This window comes from Lagenorhynchus albirostris, chromosome 3, assembly GCF_949774975.1.
Source record: "Lagenorhynchus albirostris chromosome 3, mLagAlb1.1, whole genome shotgun sequence".
In the NCBI taxonomy this organism is placed as follows: domain Eukaryota; kingdom Metazoa; phylum Chordata; class Mammalia; order Artiodactyla; family Delphinidae; genus Lagenorhynchus; species Lagenorhynchus albirostris.
The window spans coordinates 12,500,934-12,519,189 of record NC_083097.1 but is presented as its reverse complement, the minus strand read 5'-3'; the positions used below and the strand labels follow the sequence as shown (position 1 = coordinate 12,519,189).

At 43.2% G+C, this 18,256-nt stretch overlaps 1 protein-coding gene across 1 annotated transcript in view; it reads left to right on the top strand.

The window, feature by feature from the left end:
* ANKH (ANKH inorganic pyrophosphate transport regulator) overlaps positions 1-18,256 on the top strand; it is a 142,968-nt gene that overhangs the window by 75,286 nt on the left and 49,426 nt on the right. Inside the window, exons 2-4 of the mRNA XM_060146884.1 lie at positions 3,034-3,250; positions 12,155-12,273; positions 15,529-15,612. Coding sequence (XP_060002867.1) covers positions 3,034-3,250; positions 12,155-12,273; positions 15,529-15,612 — 420 coding nt within the window. The remainder of the gene's footprint in view (positions 1-3,033; positions 3,251-12,154; positions 12,274-15,528; positions 15,613-18,256) is intronic.

The following is an 18,256-nucleotide window of genomic DNA, read 5'->3' as shown; positions in this document are numbered from 1 at the left end:
ATGAAGGATCAACTACATAATAACTTAATATTTCTGGTATCAAAAGAAAATCATAAAATTAGGAAGTGAACAAATTGGGAGCAGTACTGAAAATGGAAATAATAAAAAGGCTAATAATATTAATATAGCATATCTCCTCAATTCTAAAGCTCTTTTTCTTGCATTTTAATGCTTCTTGAAATCAGGATATGTTTTCCCATCACGATGTACATTTAATTTGGCCAATAAAAATGTTAAGTCAATAGTAAATCTTATAAGTAATAACATCTTCATCTTACAATCAAAATGTGATTTCCTTAAAGTGCATACAAATTAGTATCAACATTGAAATTCCTGGCAGAAAATACCTAATTCATTCATTCATCCAACAAATATTTGAGTGTTTATAAGGTAGCAAGGTGGTAGGTGTACAGTGGTAAACAACATAGACATAAATCCTTGCTTTCAAGTGCCTTTTCTAGGCCAGTCATGGGTGGTGCCCTGTACACTACTTATAGGCAATCTAAGATCCATTATTTCAGCGAGAATAAGTACCATGGCCAAGGCCACTCAGTAGTTAAGTGGTAGAAGCGGATCTAGTCGAGTCTGCCTGTCTCTAAACCCTGTGCTCTTTCCTCAAATTACCATAATTGTTGAGCTCAGTGGAGTTTTCACACCCAGTCTTGCTGACAGAGCTGTTCTTCCCTGTGCCCTTCTTTCTGCTCTCGTGCCTCAGCACTGGGTTTAGGACTTCATCAAGGAACAGTTGGTGGAAATAGAAAGCATTGCCGTTGATGCCCCAGCCAGAGCTAATGTCTTTCTAGCAAAGAATAAAATTTTGCCAACAAGACGTATGAAAAGACTAATCCTACATTATTTAGGGGCCCTCCTATATAGTTTTAAAACTTGTGCTAATATACAATTTTATCATTTAAGTTCGAACACGTATTTTAGCAATAAAAAGTAAACAGTTTTCAGTCATAGATTGGGGAAGGATGAGAAGGAAAAAGAACAAACCATACACTGTTCTCTATGTCTGAGAGAAACGTAATTAGAAGTTGTTTTGAGCTGGGGATTCTGGAAGCAGAACCTGCGTTGGGAAATTCTTGTGCAAGTGATTTATTGAGTGTGTGCTCTCCAGAGAAGGGGAGAGGGAAGCAGTGGGCAGTGGGGAAAAATTAAACAAGGATGTGGTCTTCACTGGAGACTAGCTTCCACCTGATCCCATGGGGAGCTCTGGAGCATGAATTGTACCAGAGTGATCAGTCCCACAGTGAGGCAGGGGAGGTGACCTTTTATACCCCTGTGTCAGCTAGCTTGGCTTCACAAAAAAGAATGAAATAATGCCATTTGCAGCAACATGGGTGGACCTAGAGATGATCATACCAAGTGAAGTAAGTGAGAGTGAAGTGAGAGTGAAGTAAGAGAGAGAAAGACAAGTACCGTATGATATCACTTCTATGTGGAATCTAAAAAAATAACACAAATGAACTTACTCACAAAACAGAAACAGACTCAGAAACAGACTTAGAAAACAAACATGGTTACCAAAGGGGAAAGGCAGGGGGAAGAGAGATAACTAAGGCATTTGGGATTAGCAGATACACACCACTATATATAAAATAGATAACCAACAAGGTCCTACTGTATAGCACAGGGAACTATATTCAATACCTTGTAATAACCTATAATGAAAAAGAATCTGAAAAAATATATATATATACACACATATGTACAACTGAATCACTTTGCTGTACACCAGAAACTAACACAACACTGTAAATCACCTATACTTCAATAAAAATAAATTAACTAATGAAAAGTGTATTACTATACAGAAAGCTGACTCTCCTGCCCAGTCAGTTGCCTGTGCCTAAAGACAGAGGCGATGTACTGGGGACATTTTTAAAATAAAGTTCTTCTTCCTGGACATCCATTCCCACTACCTCCAGTCTACTTTATTGTCTACTAGGTGGGAAAGTTAGTTTGGAAATGCCATCCTGACAAGGTCACCAGTACCTCAGAGGGTCCCTCATGGAGGATGATTAAAACAGAATATTCTATGACCACATCTTATTATTCAAAACGGTGTATTTGGTTTAAAGATTTTCTTTTCCTGTTTGTCTGCACAGAGATCATGAATCTATTTCAAGTTAAGATACAGTAAGAATCAGGTGAATAGCATCCATTGATTGTATAATAATTTCCTTCAATACCTATTTTCATAGCATAGAACTTACTTTATGCTGTGAAGGATACACACATAACAGATACCTAGTATTTCACACACACACACACACACACACACACACACACACACACACACACACACACAGACACACACACACACCCCTTCCTTAAAGGAAAAGAGAAACCATCACCTACTCCATATAAAGTGGCTGACCCATTTCCAGAATGCCTGTTGCTATTATGTAGGTTCAGCCTACAAATAAAATTTAACATGTTAACCTTTTAACCAGAACTCCTCCGAATTATTTTCTGATATTAACATAAAATGCTTGTTGGGTTTTTTTCTATTACTTTCACCCCAGTGGACAGCTATCTCCCCCACAGGAAGATATTTCAAAATGAAGCTAATATGGATGAAAATGAAAACTAATAACCTTTATCAAATTACAGTGAGATTTGCCCTATAAGCTGCTTAGAGTGCCTATGGAAACATGACCTGCTGAGTTTTATTGTAGGAGATATAAGACAGCGTTTCTTATTTATTTATTTATTTTTGGCTGTGTTGGGTCTTCGTTGTGGTTCGTGGGCTTCTCATTGCAGTGGCTTCTCATCGTGGTGGCTTCTCTTGTCGCGGAGCATGGGCTCTAGAGCACAGGCTCAGTAGTTGTGGCTCGCGGGCTCTAGAGCGCAGGCTCAGTAGTTGTGGTACACGGGCTTAGCTGCTCCGTGGCATGTGGGATCTTCCCGGACCAGGGCTCGAACCCGTGTCCCCTGCATTGGCAGGCGGATTCTTAACTACTGCGCCACCACGGAAGCCCCAAGACACCGTTCCTAACGCTGTTTGTGGGTTTCTTCCCTCCACAGGCCTTGAACCGGGGCATTGCAGCTGTCAAGGAAGATGCAGTGGAGATGCTGGCCAGCTACGGGCTGGCCTACTCCTTAATGAAGTTCTTCACGGGGCCTATGAGTGACTTCAAGAATGTGGGCCTGGTGTTTGTGAACAGCAAGCGGGACAGGACCAAAGCTGTCCTGTGCATGGTGGTGGCCGGTGCTATAGCCGCTGTCTTCCACACCCTCATAGGTAAGGCTGTTGGCCGTCCCTGAAGAATCTAGCTTTGCTAATTCCTTCTTCCTCTTAATTCATTTTCGTGTATTTATTGTAGTAAATGATTTCTTCCATAATTATTAAATATCAAGACAATTTTAAGGGATGGAAGGAACGGAGTTTGTGCTCCTAGGTCAAGAAAAGAAAATGTCCTTTGTCTGGCAAGCTGTATGTCTCTGGTTCCCAAACCCTGTGTCAGTGAGGAAGGAGTTTCATTAACAGGTGAGCAGATCTAGGATTAGCCTTCAGTAAGGTCAAAAAACTGTCAGGTGCTTTTGTTAGAGACAGACATTACTTACTCTTTTCTTTTTTAATTGAAGTATAGTTGATTTATAATGTGTTAGTTTCAGGTGTACAGCACAGTGATTCAGCTATATACATACATATATGTATATGTATATGTATATCATATATATGCAGTATATAGATATGTTCTTTTTCAGATTCTCTTCCACTATAGTTTATTAGAAGATAATGAATATAGTTCCCTGTGCTGTACAGTAGGACCTTGGTGTTTATCTTATCAGACTCAATCTTAAGAATAAAAATAGAATGAGTGTTATTCAGGATTAATTCTTATCAGCATTGAAAACAAATGAGATTGTTTTACGTATTAAAGTTATCTCCTTTTAGGGCCCCATGTTTCTATTTCAGATGAGACTCAATACTCTGGGCATAACATTCTTTCCATGAAACAACAAGAAAATTTTATCACACACAGTGACTGGCCTACGGTTTCACCAAGACCTAGGAAAGCCCCTTCCTTTAGAGCTGGAGTTCTACTTCTGCTGCCTTCTTGGTGGTGATAAAAAACCCTAAGGGCATGATCTCAGAACCCCTTGGCTTCAAAACAGCTCAGCTTACCTGGCATAAAAATTGAATGGCACACCTACTGAACCCAGTTACATAAAGCCTGTGAACAACACTTCACAAACCCATTGTGTGTCTTCATATTGGCACTGGTTGTATGAGAACCATGAATGTCCGTGGTGAATGAAGAGCCGGGAGATTAACCCAAACCATTTACAGTGTACTCAGATGTCAACTCATGTTTACTCATATAATTGTGAATCTAAAAGTAAATAGACTGAGGCCTTTGTGGTCTTCCTTTTTTTTTTTTTTTTTTTTTTTTTTTGCGGTATGCGGGCCTCTCACTGTTGTGGCCTCTCCCGCCACACGCAGACTCAACGGCCATGGCTTACAGGCCCAGTTGCTCCGCGGCATGTGGGATCTTCCCGGACCGGGGCACAAACCCCTGTCCTCTGCATTGGCAGGTGGACTCCCAACCACTGCGCCACCAGGGAAGCCCCTGTGGTCTTCCTTTTTAATACAACATAGGATTTTGTGCTAAGAACAATGTTGGCGAGAGGATGCTTCTCATGGGCCAAATATCCAGGCAAAGTGTTGCTATTGGTCATTTCATTGGGGCTCAGAGCTTCAGGGCATGGGACAGAGAGGAGATGCTTTTCTTTCTCTTAACTTAAACCCTGAATACTAACTTATCCGCTGAGTTTTAAAGAAAACTTCTGCAGCTACATTTGATCTGGGCCATTTTCATAGATGGTATACGTACTTGAGAAAATTCCATATGTGCAATGAGTGGGTCTAAATAAAGTTTTGCCTAAAAAGGAAGATAAATTAGTTTCTTTTTAGCTACTTACTTCCAAATAAACCCAACATTCCCTGTTTTAGTCATGCTCAAATGAGACTTTGGGGCTAATAGCTAATTACTAGATGTCAGTAATTAAGGAAAACTTGAGTGTACTGTGTTATTGACACTGTTGGGAGGGACATTTGGTCACTGAAATAAAAATCAAACAAAAATCAAATCAAATATCATTTTCCAAGTTAAATGCAAGTTTTTCAATTTTAAAATGGAATCATAAAATCTTACATTTGAACCAAAATGGTTCTACATCCCAGATATATTTAACAATTGCTTTTATCACTGTTGATATTTTTACAATTATCACTTCTTTTCCTTCCAACAAACAAATGCTTTCTACAGTTACTAAGAAAGCAATATCAATTTCAAAGACTTAAAACTCAGATTTTAATGATTTTCCTTCTTCTAGTTTGTTGGCCTCATTTCAATTTTCCACCTAATGGTTTGATTCTTCTCTTGCCTTCTACTGTCTGCTGCATCAGGCATCTTTGCTCACCTTCCTTCCTCCTTTTTTTCACTAATCCCGTAAGCTTTTCTATACTCAGATCTTGCCAATTTTTCCCCATAACCTTGACCACAAGCTCCAGGTGGGGTGTTGCTCTCTTGTCATCCTCACCTTTTCCAACATTATTTTCCTACCATCCATAAACATCCCCCCGTTCAGTTTCTACTTTACAGTGTGTCACCTACACTAGACACTAAAACCCATTTTCACATCTTAGTAATGCTAGAAACAGCCACTGACATTTCTACCTTAACAATCAGCTCTCGGCTATCTATGCTTGGGACAAGGGAACAGTGACATAGATAAACAAAAAAGCAACTATTCCAAATAATTTGACTTAAGAAGCCATTGTCTGCTCTCAGGCAGTCTTCCTAATTGTATTTGCTTGGCCTGATACTGAAATGGGTATGTATTCCCCACATGAACAGCTCCTCAGTAGGGCTTAGAGTAAGTACAAGAAGCCACATGTTACACGTTCACCAGCTTAGCCCACAGAGTGAGATAGGAACCAGAGTAACCTAGGCTTAAAACCAAATTTCTCTATATTATTTTGTTTAGACGAAACTAGTCTAATTGCCTGAAACTTTCCTTTTTAGGTGCTATTTCCCTATCTCCTTAATAGATTTATTTCTGTTATCTAGACGTTCTAACTTTTCCATAGCATTTATATAAGGGCATCCAAGAGCATAGAGGAGGAAGAAGTTCTTTCTCTTAGGGATTGGTTCTGAAAGGCTCATGGGGTGGGTCATCTCTTAACTGGCTCTGAAAGTGTTGGTTGTATTCCAGCACAACTCTTTCTAATTTTTCCCTTATCTTTGATACAAGATGGAGTGGAGAATTTGACCCAGTGCTCCAAATGAATATTTTGCTGTAGCCACTTAAGATTACAGATGGTGACTCTTCTTGTCTGTTACATTTCTGTTAATTCTGTCTAACCTCAGGCTCGTGGTTTTAACAAAATCACCGTGTTCTATGCTTTTTCAGTTTAATGGCCAGCTCCTTGGTTTCTTTTTGCTTTGTTTCCTAATTTACCTGTTTATTCATTTTATTCTTTACAATATTAGTTACTTTTCCCAGCAAGATGCCTTCTGTATGTTTAATGAATATTTCTCTTTTTTTAGATATATTCAAACACTGATAAAATTCATCCATTTCCCCTTATGATGTTATTAACATGAATGTTTAACTCTAAGCAGACACACCACTAGTATTAGTAGAGCTGACCTTCCTGCTTTGAATGTGGGGGCCTTTGACTAAACAAGAGTGAAAGAATTGCCCTTTGTTTAACTCACCTTTAAAATAGTCCAGTCCCCATCTGTCCTATCCGTGGTCCAGCAAATTATTTATTGAACAAATAGTACGTGCATGTCATTCAGGTCCTACTAATCAAAAGTTGGATACAGAGGTGAGATAAATATAAAAGATATTCATCCTTGGGGAGGAGAAGAAGTGGGAGGCAGACAGCCACCACGCATTTATGAATCAGGGGAGAATAAAGCAAGAAAATGAGTTCGGTGTTGAATATCACGGGTAACAGGGTGGATGCCCAGTGCTAGGGTGCAGGTAACCAGGTAAAGGAGGTGTGCAGCCTGAGACTATGGAAGAGCCCGTTAGGCAACAGGGACAGGAAAAGGGGGAGAGAGGAAGAGAGAAAGGGAAGGAGAGCAGGGAAGGGCAAAGTAGAAAGAGGACCCGCAGGGAGGGCGTTAGGCATTGAGCTTTGCGGCTGTAGCTGGGTCCCTTGGAGAGCCTTTGACACCAGTGAAAATTTTTTTGTGACATCTCAGGGACAGCTATATTGAATAAAGCAGATTGAGTCTAGTGTTCATGTAAGTATGTTTAATACAGCTTTAACAACAAGGAAGATCTGTATATTCTTGTTTACTGCTTGATAACGTTATGGTCTCTAAAGAAATTTTTAATATTTAGAAAAGTTCAATATATTTTGTCAGTCTGCATAATCTCCTGGGTTATGAACTAGTGCTGAGGCAGAGGTACTCTTAAGATATATTTTTTTTAAGTTTGTGTATTCCATGGTACCTCCAGCCATTGGAGAAATCCTGATTCCCAGCATGATCTCTATCTTAGATTTTTTTTTCCCAATCTGGATGAACTTTGACATTTCAAACTTTCAGTATCTACCGATAATCTACCAACTGCTGGAGGATCTTCTCACTTAGAAGGGACTTCAAAGCTAAGCGTCACCAGCTTTGAAAAACCAGTTTCAACTGTAGCTCCTTTCCTTCGCTAACCTGGTGTCACATCTGGGCATCCATTTACTGATCACGGTGAGACATTAGAGGTAGACTCAGGTCAGAGAGGACCAAGAACTCCTTTGTAGGGTCAACTGTTATTGTGTTTGCCCCAGTAAAGGAGAGAACTTTCACTAGGTCCTTTTTATTACATTTGCTGTAAATAATGTTTTTTCTTGTGTTTCATATTCATTTTCTCTGATTTTTTTCTCTTTTTGGACCAGACTGGTAAGCCACGCATTCTCTCATCCTTGAGAGATTTGCACATGGTTATGGGTTTCCCCAGACATTTGCACATGGCCGGAGTGGGTCCCACTGATCACACAGGCACTTCCCCAGGAATGTATGGTGCAGATGGTGAGGAAAAGATGCTCCAGAAAATGTACCACCCAAACCTTATGCAATTAGCCAAATGAGTAGACACTTGGAATTGTGTTGGACTGACAGACTTGAAATCTAGAGATCCACTGGCCAGAAGGTTGATATCTATTCTATGTGTACCTGGAGCCTGGCTCAAGATACCCGAGTTGCAGAAGCCTTGGTAAACAGAACACAGTGGGTCAATCCGTAGCACTTGGGAGACTTTTAAACATGGGAACTAAGGCATTAGAATTAGAATAAGGGCTCCCAAATTTGCCCCTTGGAAATGCACATATTATTCTTTTACTAAAAATGGAAAGAGGGCTTTTTCTTCAATTCCCATGGGAAAATTATGGGTAATGAGGCTTATTTTGATTAATACTAAATTTCATGGCATTTTGCAACAAGTGCTGGCGACTCTGGATGAACAAGTTTGAGAACCAGTGATTCTGGAAAGGTCCATCGCTCCATTACCCCAGAGTCTCACGGGAAAATAATTCTGAGGTCAGAGGAGCTAGGGATTTGAATGGCCCTTCCGGCTTCTTGTTTGCGCAGCTCAAAGCTGTCTACCTGTAAATAGGTTAAGTCCGTGTCCTCCTGCTGCAGCCAGGCCATGAACTCCATGTACATCTATTCAAAAACCTTGCTTAATTTTTCTTTCTAATGTCCTACTTTTCATAAGGACTCTAAGCTATTTCAGAAGAGTCTTGGTAAGGCAGCTTATAGAAGTTGAAGGTTACTAAATGTCATTAAGGCAGCTAGCCTGGTAATTATAGACTCTATGCAAAGTGCTTTAAACAAATTACCCCCAGCCTATACCTCCAGCCAGAAACAGCTCTGGGACACGGGAGGGGAGGGTGAGGCGATACTGGGTGGAAAACAGCCGCTGGGATTTTACTCTCCCAGCTCACAGGGTGGAAACAACCTTTGTAGTTATAACCAGACTCTTCTTCTACTACGTATGGGAGGAGTAAAAGGAAGGAAGAAAGACGGGAAGAAAGCTTCTTCCCTTGGCCTCCAAAGTTTTTCTCTGGTAGCTAAAGGAGGACAAGAAGTAAAAAGAAGCAAAAGCATCCTTGGGCCCATTGGTCTCAAAGTACCCCTGGCACCTGGGGACCCTGGAGCTGCAGACTGAACAAAGCAGGGGGTGAGGGGGGGGAAACATCCTGGCAGAGTCAGAGGCTTGGTCGAGCTCAGCACCCAGCAGTCCTTCAGACCCTGTTAAACTGTAGATGTCAGCTCTTCATTGCTCTACATAAAGGCACTGTTTTTGATGTTTTAGTTAAAATAGTGTAATAAGTTGGTGCACTTAGGTATATTCACAGAAGCAGAGAAGCTTATTTATACTGATCCCTATACACTCAGGCCACATGAGCAAACTGCACGTCCTGCTCTCAGCTGTTCAAATTCACACGTCCCTTCTTTTCCTGCCATTACCCCAGAGACTCACGGGAAAATAATTCTCCCCTTCCTAGAAGCCACCTATGAGTTTGCTAGGTCTGTCCTAACAGAGCAACACAGACAGCAGAAGTGTGTGGTCTCACAGTCTGGAGGCTGGAAGGTCGAGGTGGTGGCAGTGAGGTTGGTTCCGCCTGAGGCCGTGACGGAGAGTCTGTCCCAGGCCCCTCTCCAGCTTCCAGTGGTTTGCAACGGGCGCTGTCCCTTGGCTTGTGGAAGCATCTCCCTGATCTCTGCCTTCATGTTTTCATGGGCTTCTCCTTGTGCGTGTCTATCTCTGTGTCCAAATTCCCCCTTTTGAGAAGGGCACCAAGAGCCCACTCTTCTCCAGCGTGACCCCATCTCAGCTAATTATACCTGCCATGACCTGGTTGTCAAATAAGGTCATCTTCTGAGGTCCTGGGGACTAAGGACTCAGCAAATGAATTGTGCGGGGACACAGGTCAACCCATACATTGCCCTCCAGATCTCAGCCTTTTCTAATCTCAAGGGCCCAGCTTTAGCCATCCAGTCCAGTCCAGTCAGCTGGCGTTTGTATTGGCGCTAACCTTTACCAGGGAATGTTAGTTCCTGAGCTCTTCAGAGCCAGCCCCGGGCTCGTGCACTTAGCATTGCTCTGCTCGCCCAGCGTGGCTGCCTTTACTATTGCCAGCAGTCTCTGCTGGGAGGGGCAGTGGGGTGGGCAGGGTCAGGACCATCTCTGCGCAGGTCTCAGCGCAGTGAACTTGACTGAATGAAAAGGAGTGTACAAATCAACAACAGCCACGATTTCCAAATCTCGGCACCCAAAGTAAGCTGTGTGTGTGGTCCAGCAACATCTTTATCCCGGCTTTGTGTTTCACCAGCTAATCTCAGGTCTGAATGCACTTCTCACCTCGCTGCCAAGTCGGGCTGGAGGGCTTCCTCCTGCTTTCCAGGATCAGGTCACCCACGTGCCTTCTGATCCAAGCAGGACATCACAGCTGCCTTCCTTGTCCCTGGCCGTAACTAATCCCATTTCCCCAGTCTTTTCTCTTTCTGCCAAGTGCCACCCTCCCTCCTGGATTTCTCTTCTTGCTGCCTCAGTGGTTTTGCTGGTCCCGCCACGCTCCACACCTGCCACCTGGGCTCACCTGGCAGCTTGCCTCTTGGTTTCCACCTCTGCCCTTCCTGGGAGGACTGGGCCCTCCTCGCCTGCATTTGCCTGTCCCACCAGCATTGCATGCTGGATGTCTTAGCCATCCCAGCCCCCTACCCCTTGAAATCACTTACTTGTACCTCTACCCTCGCTGAGATTTCTATTTATAGACATTTAAATCACTTGGATATCATCCTGAAGAGCACACTTAATCCAACATCCCCATAATTCCAGACTAATCCCGACAGAGGATGGAGGATTATTTCTTTTTACCAGTTTATATGGTAATAAGTCGTCCCCCAAACTTTGAGATGGGGGAAGGGATTCTTATTATTTCACAAAGTGAGACACTAAATTTTATCTCCTTTCTGATTTCAAAGCGTCTGCTGCAGTTGTCAAGTACATGGATATTCATATTTACAAAAGAATGAACACAGCGGGAACACTACTATTAGAGCACTATGAAAACACAAAGATCATTGTTTTCCTATATAGTCTAAACATTGTATCAATGAGGTAGCAAATAGCTGAATATTGTATTTAACCTTTACTAACAATGTCTGCCAGAACGCCTAGCAGACACTAGGAGACCTTTCTCTTTCTTCCTTTCTCTCCCTTTGGCACCAACACATTCATTCAGCCTGTGTTGGTTAAGGCCCATTATGTTCCAGTCACACACTGGTCACAGGTCCTCATGTTGGAGGGACTTGGAAAGCACAGAGATAGCATTTTTCCACTGGGGAGACTATACCCACAGTTACCACCCTCCTCCCAAAAAATGATACAAAAGGAACGACAAACAGTGAAAAGCTAGCTTTAACATTTTTATTGAAAGGTTTGTTATCCCATTGTTATGTTAAAATACTCACGCATAATCCACCACACACACCTGTAAAAGAACTGGGCAATTAGAACCTAGAGTTTCAACTGTGACCCCTTCTGGGCAGAGGGATGAATGAGGCTGTAGATGATTTTCTTCTTTTTGCTCATCTGAATTTTGTAATTTTTGTACCAAAACCCAAATATTATATTTAAAATTGTTTTTAAACTTTTGAGGGCTTCCCTGGTGGCACAGTGATTAAGAATCCGCCTGCCAGTGCAGGGGACATGGGTTCGAGCCCTGGTCTGGGAAGATCCCACATGCCGCGGAGCAACTAAGCCTGTGCGCCACAACTACCGAGCCTGCGCTCTAGAGCCCATGAGCCACAACTACTGAGCCCACGAGCCACAACTACTGAGCCCGCATGCCACAACTACTGAAGCCTGCACGCCTAGAGCCCGTGCTCCGCAGCAGGAGAAGCCACCGCAATGAGAGGCCCGTGCACCGCACCGAGGAGCAGCCCCCGCTCGCCGCAACTAGAGAAAAACCCGCGGGCATCAACAAAGACCCAACACAGCCAAAAATAAATAAAATAAGATAAATAAATTTATTTTTAAAAAAACTTTTGAGATAAAAACCTTATGAGGATAATGTTTTCTAAATATTGCCATGTTCTGTTTTGTTTTGTTTTACCTTCTGCAGCATATAGTGACTTAGGCTACTACATCATCAATAAATTGCACCATGTGGATGAGTCAGTGGGGAACAAAACGAGAAGGGCCTTCCTGTATCTTGCTGCCTTCCCTTTTATGGATGCAATGGTGAGTAGAGAAGATCGTTGGCACTGTTTAAAAAACTTACGGTAAAAAATACATAACCTAACTTCACCATTTTAACCATTTTTATGTATACAGTTCAATGGCATGGAGTATATTCACATTGCTGTGACTCTTCAGAACTCTTTTCATCTTGGGATACTGACTCTATTCCCATTAAACACTGCCTCCCCACCCTCCCCTCCCCCAGCCCCCAGCAACCCAGAAATGGAAACGGCTCCACTTATTCCCCCCAGAAAATGACCAGCACATCCGAGGCTGTCTTCACTGCCCACCACATTTTTTTCCCGATTGTGATCATATACATATAACATAAAACTTCCCATCTTAACCATTTTTAAGCACCCACTTCAGTGGCATTAGGTGCATTCACATCGTGGTGCTCCCATCACCGCCATCCACCCTCGGCCCTCTCCATCTTCCCAGCTGAGTCTCTGCCCCATTGAACACTAACTCCCACCCCCGACCCCAGCCCCTGGCTCCCACCACTCTACTTCTGTCTCTATGAACTTGACTGTTCTCGGTACCTCGTGAGTGGAGTCCTACAATATTTGTCTTTTTGTGACGGGCTTATTTCACTTAGCAGAATGTCTTCAAGGTTCATGCATGTTGTATGCAGCATGTGTCAGAATGTCCCTCTTTTTAAGGCTGAATAGTATTCCTTGTATGTGTAAAAGCCACATTGGTTTACCCTTTCATCCATCAGTGGACACACCGGGGTTACTGCCACCTTTTGGCTACTATGAATAGTGCCACTGTGAACATGAGTGTGCCAATAGCCCTTTGAGTCCTTGCTTTAATTCTTTTGGGTATATACCCAGAAGTGGAATTGCTGGATCATATGGTAATTCTGTTTTTAATGTTTTGAGGACCTGTCATACTGAGTTCAGCAGCAGCTGCACCATTTTACATCCCCGCCGGCAGTGCAGAAGGGCTCCAACTGGCCACTGACTTTTAACCAGTCCATCTTTTCAGTTTATTTTATGAGAATTATCTATATTTGCCACAAGTTCTGGCAGTAGGCAAGAGAGCTTGTTTGAAAAATTGATTCAAATATAAATTCCTTTCTGATATATTCAGGATCAAGGGATCAGAATAGCTTTCAGATAAACTTACCACTTGTGTGGTATAAGCACCCAAAGCTTTTTAGAATAAGACTCGCTTGAATATACTGATAGGATTTTATTACTTCAATAGCCAGCTTTGCTAGATTAGCTAAGGGTGGCTGACTTCCATAGATTAAATTCTTTGTTCTGATACTGAAGAGTTCTCAGAGAATGCTTTTTTCCTATTCATCTGTGTTACAGATATAAAAGAGACTTAGCCAAATATATATATTTCCAACAATGTCTAATGCTAGAAAATAAACCTTTTCTTTGGGCTCCATTTAAATTACCCTTGGAAGGAGACTTTAACATATGATAGTCTATATAGGTTTTTCTACCACTCCTTACCTCCAGTTCTATATACATTAGACGTGTGAGATGAATGGAGGTATTGAGGTATGGCGTTAGCCCCCAGTCCTCAGAGGAATGATGCAATGTAAAAATGTATGTGGTCCCTCCTCTCAGATGTCATCAGAAGTCTTAATGTGCCTGTAGCAGGGTTGCGGGGGCAGCCTTCTTGAGTCTGACAGCTTCCTACTGGTGGGCCAGGGAGCCTTAGATATTAAACCCTTAGTTTCCACCGGAGGTCCTGATTTTTAGTTGTCGTGACATCACTTTAGGTGGAGAATTTGGCCCCTGGGACACTTGTACCTGGATTTTCTTTTTCTTGCTTATCACCAGGTGTGTTTACTCTGGTAGTTGATGCATACCCCCTGCTCCCATACCCCCTACCCCAAAAAGAAAACAGCCAAGGGTTTGGAGTGTGTAGAACCGGATTCCCCACAGGGCCCAGGCTGGACTGAGGTGGTACCACAGTGCTTTCAAAGCAGTGAGAGAATTGAATGGAGTGACCTTTTTCACAACCTAAGAGAGTAAAAGCCCAGCTTCTTCAGCAGAGTCCATGATTCTGCTCTAATGCCTGCCCTCCTGTCTGTGCTGGGACTGTGTAAACACAATTATACAGTGAACTCAGGGAACTCAGGACTAAAAGTGACTCACAGACTCTTCAGTGCCCTGTGTTCCACTTCCCTTCTTTGTTTATTTGCCACGGAAGTTTCCAAAGCTCAGTCTAACCCCAGAACATCTGTGATGGACACCCTTTTCTTCCATGTTTCATCTCTCAACTCCCCCAAAAGGCCCAGTAGTAAGAGATTGCTAATAAAAACCAAAATAATACATATCACCCCAAACACACACACACACACACACACATGCACACGCATGCACACGCGCACACACACACACCTTGCAGCATGGCCCTGATGTATTTGTTGGAGAGATAATATTTGCAAATCACAAAGCTTATCGTCCAGACAGCTTTCGGTCAACAAAGGTAGCCTACAAGCCACAATTTGCAAATGTTATCTACGCCTTGCATTTCTTTTCACATTTAGCACCTTTGGCCCTACGAGCTGAGGAGGAAGTAGATGTAGCAGCAGCTATAAAGTCTTGACACAGACCTAGGAAATAAATCATACTTGTCTGATTATGTTTAGCTCACGTGAAATGTTATTCCTTTGTCAGTTCAGGTCAGCCGTTACTGGTTAGAAGGATGATGCTTAAGCGGATCCTACTTTGAACTTCAAACCTTCTCCAAACCTGCCATCCCCTGGAACTTTCACTGTCTGTAACCCTTGGAGGACTTTCCTCTTAATTTTCCTCAAAGGCACGAAGTGACAGATGGGATCCCGCCCAAACTTAAAGAGAAGGAAACAGTAGAACCCTGATCAGTCAGTGAGTGCCTGCAGTGACGGTAGTAACTCGGATCCAGTTTAGAGCCCTCGTTAGAACATGCTTCACGGATGGAGAATGCTGTGCTGTGTGACTCCCACTGGCCCCCATTCCTGGTATTCAGCCAGGTTTCCTGCCAGACACACAAACCAGTACACGAGTCTGCAAAGAACTGGTACCAAATACACACTGTGCAGTCATTGGTTCCACTTAAGTCTCATGTGGTCCTAGCCGCCAGGCTAAGTTACAGTCATTTTACCAATCAAAGGTTTATGAAACCTGTGCTACTAAGGTTGGGGGGTGCGTTTCTATTCTGTTTCAGGAATGTCCAGGGACTCATAATGACCAGAAATAACCTAATCCCACAGGTGTATCTCATACCCTGTTCTCTCCTTCCTGGCAGGCATGGACCCATGCTGGCATTCTCTTAAAACACAAATACAGTTTCCTGGTCGGATGTGCCTCAATCTCAGACGTCATAGCTCAGGTAAATGTGATCCGTGTGTCCATCAGAGCTGCTCAGAGCCCCTTTCAGGTGGTGGACAGAACCGGCTGCTGCCTCATTTACAACCATCCGCTCCGCGAGCGTCCCTGCATTACTCAAAACAAACGTGAACTTCCAAAAGTGCTTGTTAAGTGAATGAGCAAATGGAACATCCCCCCATGATACAAGCGTGCAGGATCTTGCAGGAATGGGTGTTGTAGGAATTTAAATTTACTATCAGAGGTTTTGCCCTTTATTGTTAAGGCACTTGCACGTGAAATGACTCTGAAGTCAAAGCTAGTGGGTGGTCACAGGGTCACTGTGCACACGTGGACCTCCGTGTGGCTGAGTCACTAGATGCTAGTTTCTAGAGAATGCGCCTAGGAATTATTCTTTATTTTTTTTTATTTTTATTTTTTATTTATTTTTTTGCCGTACGCGGGCCTCTCACTGTTGTGGCCTCTCCCGTTGCTGAGCACAGGCTCCGGACGCGCAGGCTCAGCGGCCATGGCTCACGGGCCCAGCCGCTCCGCGGCATGTGGGATCTTCCCGGACCGGGGCACGAACCCGTGTCCCCTGCATCGGCAGGCGGACTCTCAACCACTGCGCCACCAGGGAAGCCCTAGGTATTATTCTTAAATGTTGTTGTCACCTGGGGCTGCCACTCATGCATCATTCTCCCACATTTGGAAAGAATCAGGAAGTCGGCTTCATCTGAGAACATTATACTTCTGTCCAGTTCCCTGAGGTCTGGCACCAGCCCTGGTTTCCATTCTCCTTCCTGTCTTCTTCCTCCAAAGATAGCATGAAAAATTTTAGCAGCAAATTAGATTTAATTCCCATAGTCTGTACGTTAGACTTAGTTCCTACAGTCAGGGGTTTGGAGAACGATTTCTTCACGGAGAAGGAGGTGGACTGATTTCTAAGCTCCCTTCCCAATTCTCAGTTCCATTCTTTGAACATGTCCACACATTTCTTCCTGGTTTTTCCCTTTTGTACACGCTAGTCTTTCAGCCACCTTTTTGAAATAATCTACTGTTCAACTGTTAGTACCTCCCTAAAGACCAAGAATTAGATTTCCAAATTAATTGCATTTACTCCATGCATCACTATTAAAAGTAATGTAAATTACTTCCTGCTAACATTATTTTGTGTGTGTGTGTGCACGCGCACAAGCGTGAATACTAGCTAACGTCATTCTTTGATATATCTTTGTTAATTTTCTTGGTGAGTTATTAGAGATTTTTTGGCCTGGTCTCACTTTTAATTCATCCTCTGAGGGATGAACTAAACTGCCTTGTTCACTCTAATCACTTAATTTGAAATTAAGGAAACAGCTCTTATTTTTAGCATTAGCATCAGCAACTCAGTGAGCATTTGTAGATGTGTTATCTCAAAATAGAGGAAGAAATCACATCCCTGAAAAATTCTTTGCCAGTGCCCCCACAGCCATTTTCCTTCTTAATTTTTTTTTTTTTTTTTTTTTTTTGCGGTACGCGGGCCTCTCGCTGTTGTGGCCTCTCCCGTTGCGGAGCACAGGCACCGGACACGGCAGGCTCAGGGGCCGTGGCTCACGGGCCCAGCCGCTCCGCGGCATGTGGGATCCTCCGGGACCGGGGCACGAACCCGTGTCCCCTGCATCGGCAGGCGGACCCCCAACCACTGCGCCACCAGGGAAGCCCTTCCTTCTTAATTTTAAGCCTGGTCCTGGCCGCTGCCTGTTGGGAGGGCTCAAAAGCTCGGAATAAACATAACTGGTTGGTAGGGGCGATGGAAGCTGGATTCAGGTGCCATCTGGCCTTGGGCTTTTCCTGGTGAAGTTTCTGTTTTAAACCTTATAGTTTATAACAGTTCCTGCCACAATTTGGTTGGGGGAATAAATTCAATGTTTGTTCTTAAGTCTTCTGCTTCCCCTCCCACCCCCCAGCTTCAGTCCTCTCATTACTTGTAAGCATTTGTTAATTACCAGACTTGGTAATGAATAAATAGATCCTAGGCAAAGTCCTTTGAAATACCACCTCGGCATAGATAGGGAGTAACAATCACCAACGATAAAATGAAAAGAGTTTATAATGCCTTGAATTTCAGTGGCAACTCCCAGTTTGAAAACCTTTACTAAGCTAATTAATTTCCCATCATAATACAAAAAAAACCTCTTGCTTTGGTTCCAACATGCCATGCTTTTCTGTGTCATCATTATTGTAATAGTCATATGTTTTTTATTTATTTTGTGATCATCTAGACTTTCTTAGCTTGCTCAGTATCAAATGAGGATTCTCATGGGGTGTTGGGCCTCAGTGGCACCTCTAGTCCTTTCCCCTTTGTGCTGTCATCAGCCCTGGCCTTCTGAAGTCAGCTGAGATCCCAGGGATGGGATCCCAGGATCCCAGCTGAGTAATCTGGCTGCACTACTCTAGGTCCCTTTGTCTCCTGCCTTTCCATCTCAGCCTTCGGGCAAAATCCCCGTCCTGAACCACCTAATGGTGTGCACCTTGCACCACCTGCACCCAGGTAGCAAGCACTCCAGCAAAAAGTTACACAGTGGGACAAACTGATCAAAGTATAGATTCATCCTCTCATCACTCACCTCTGCGGACTCTGGTAACCATGTCAGAGGGTCTCCTCCCACTTCACTCTCCCTGGCAGG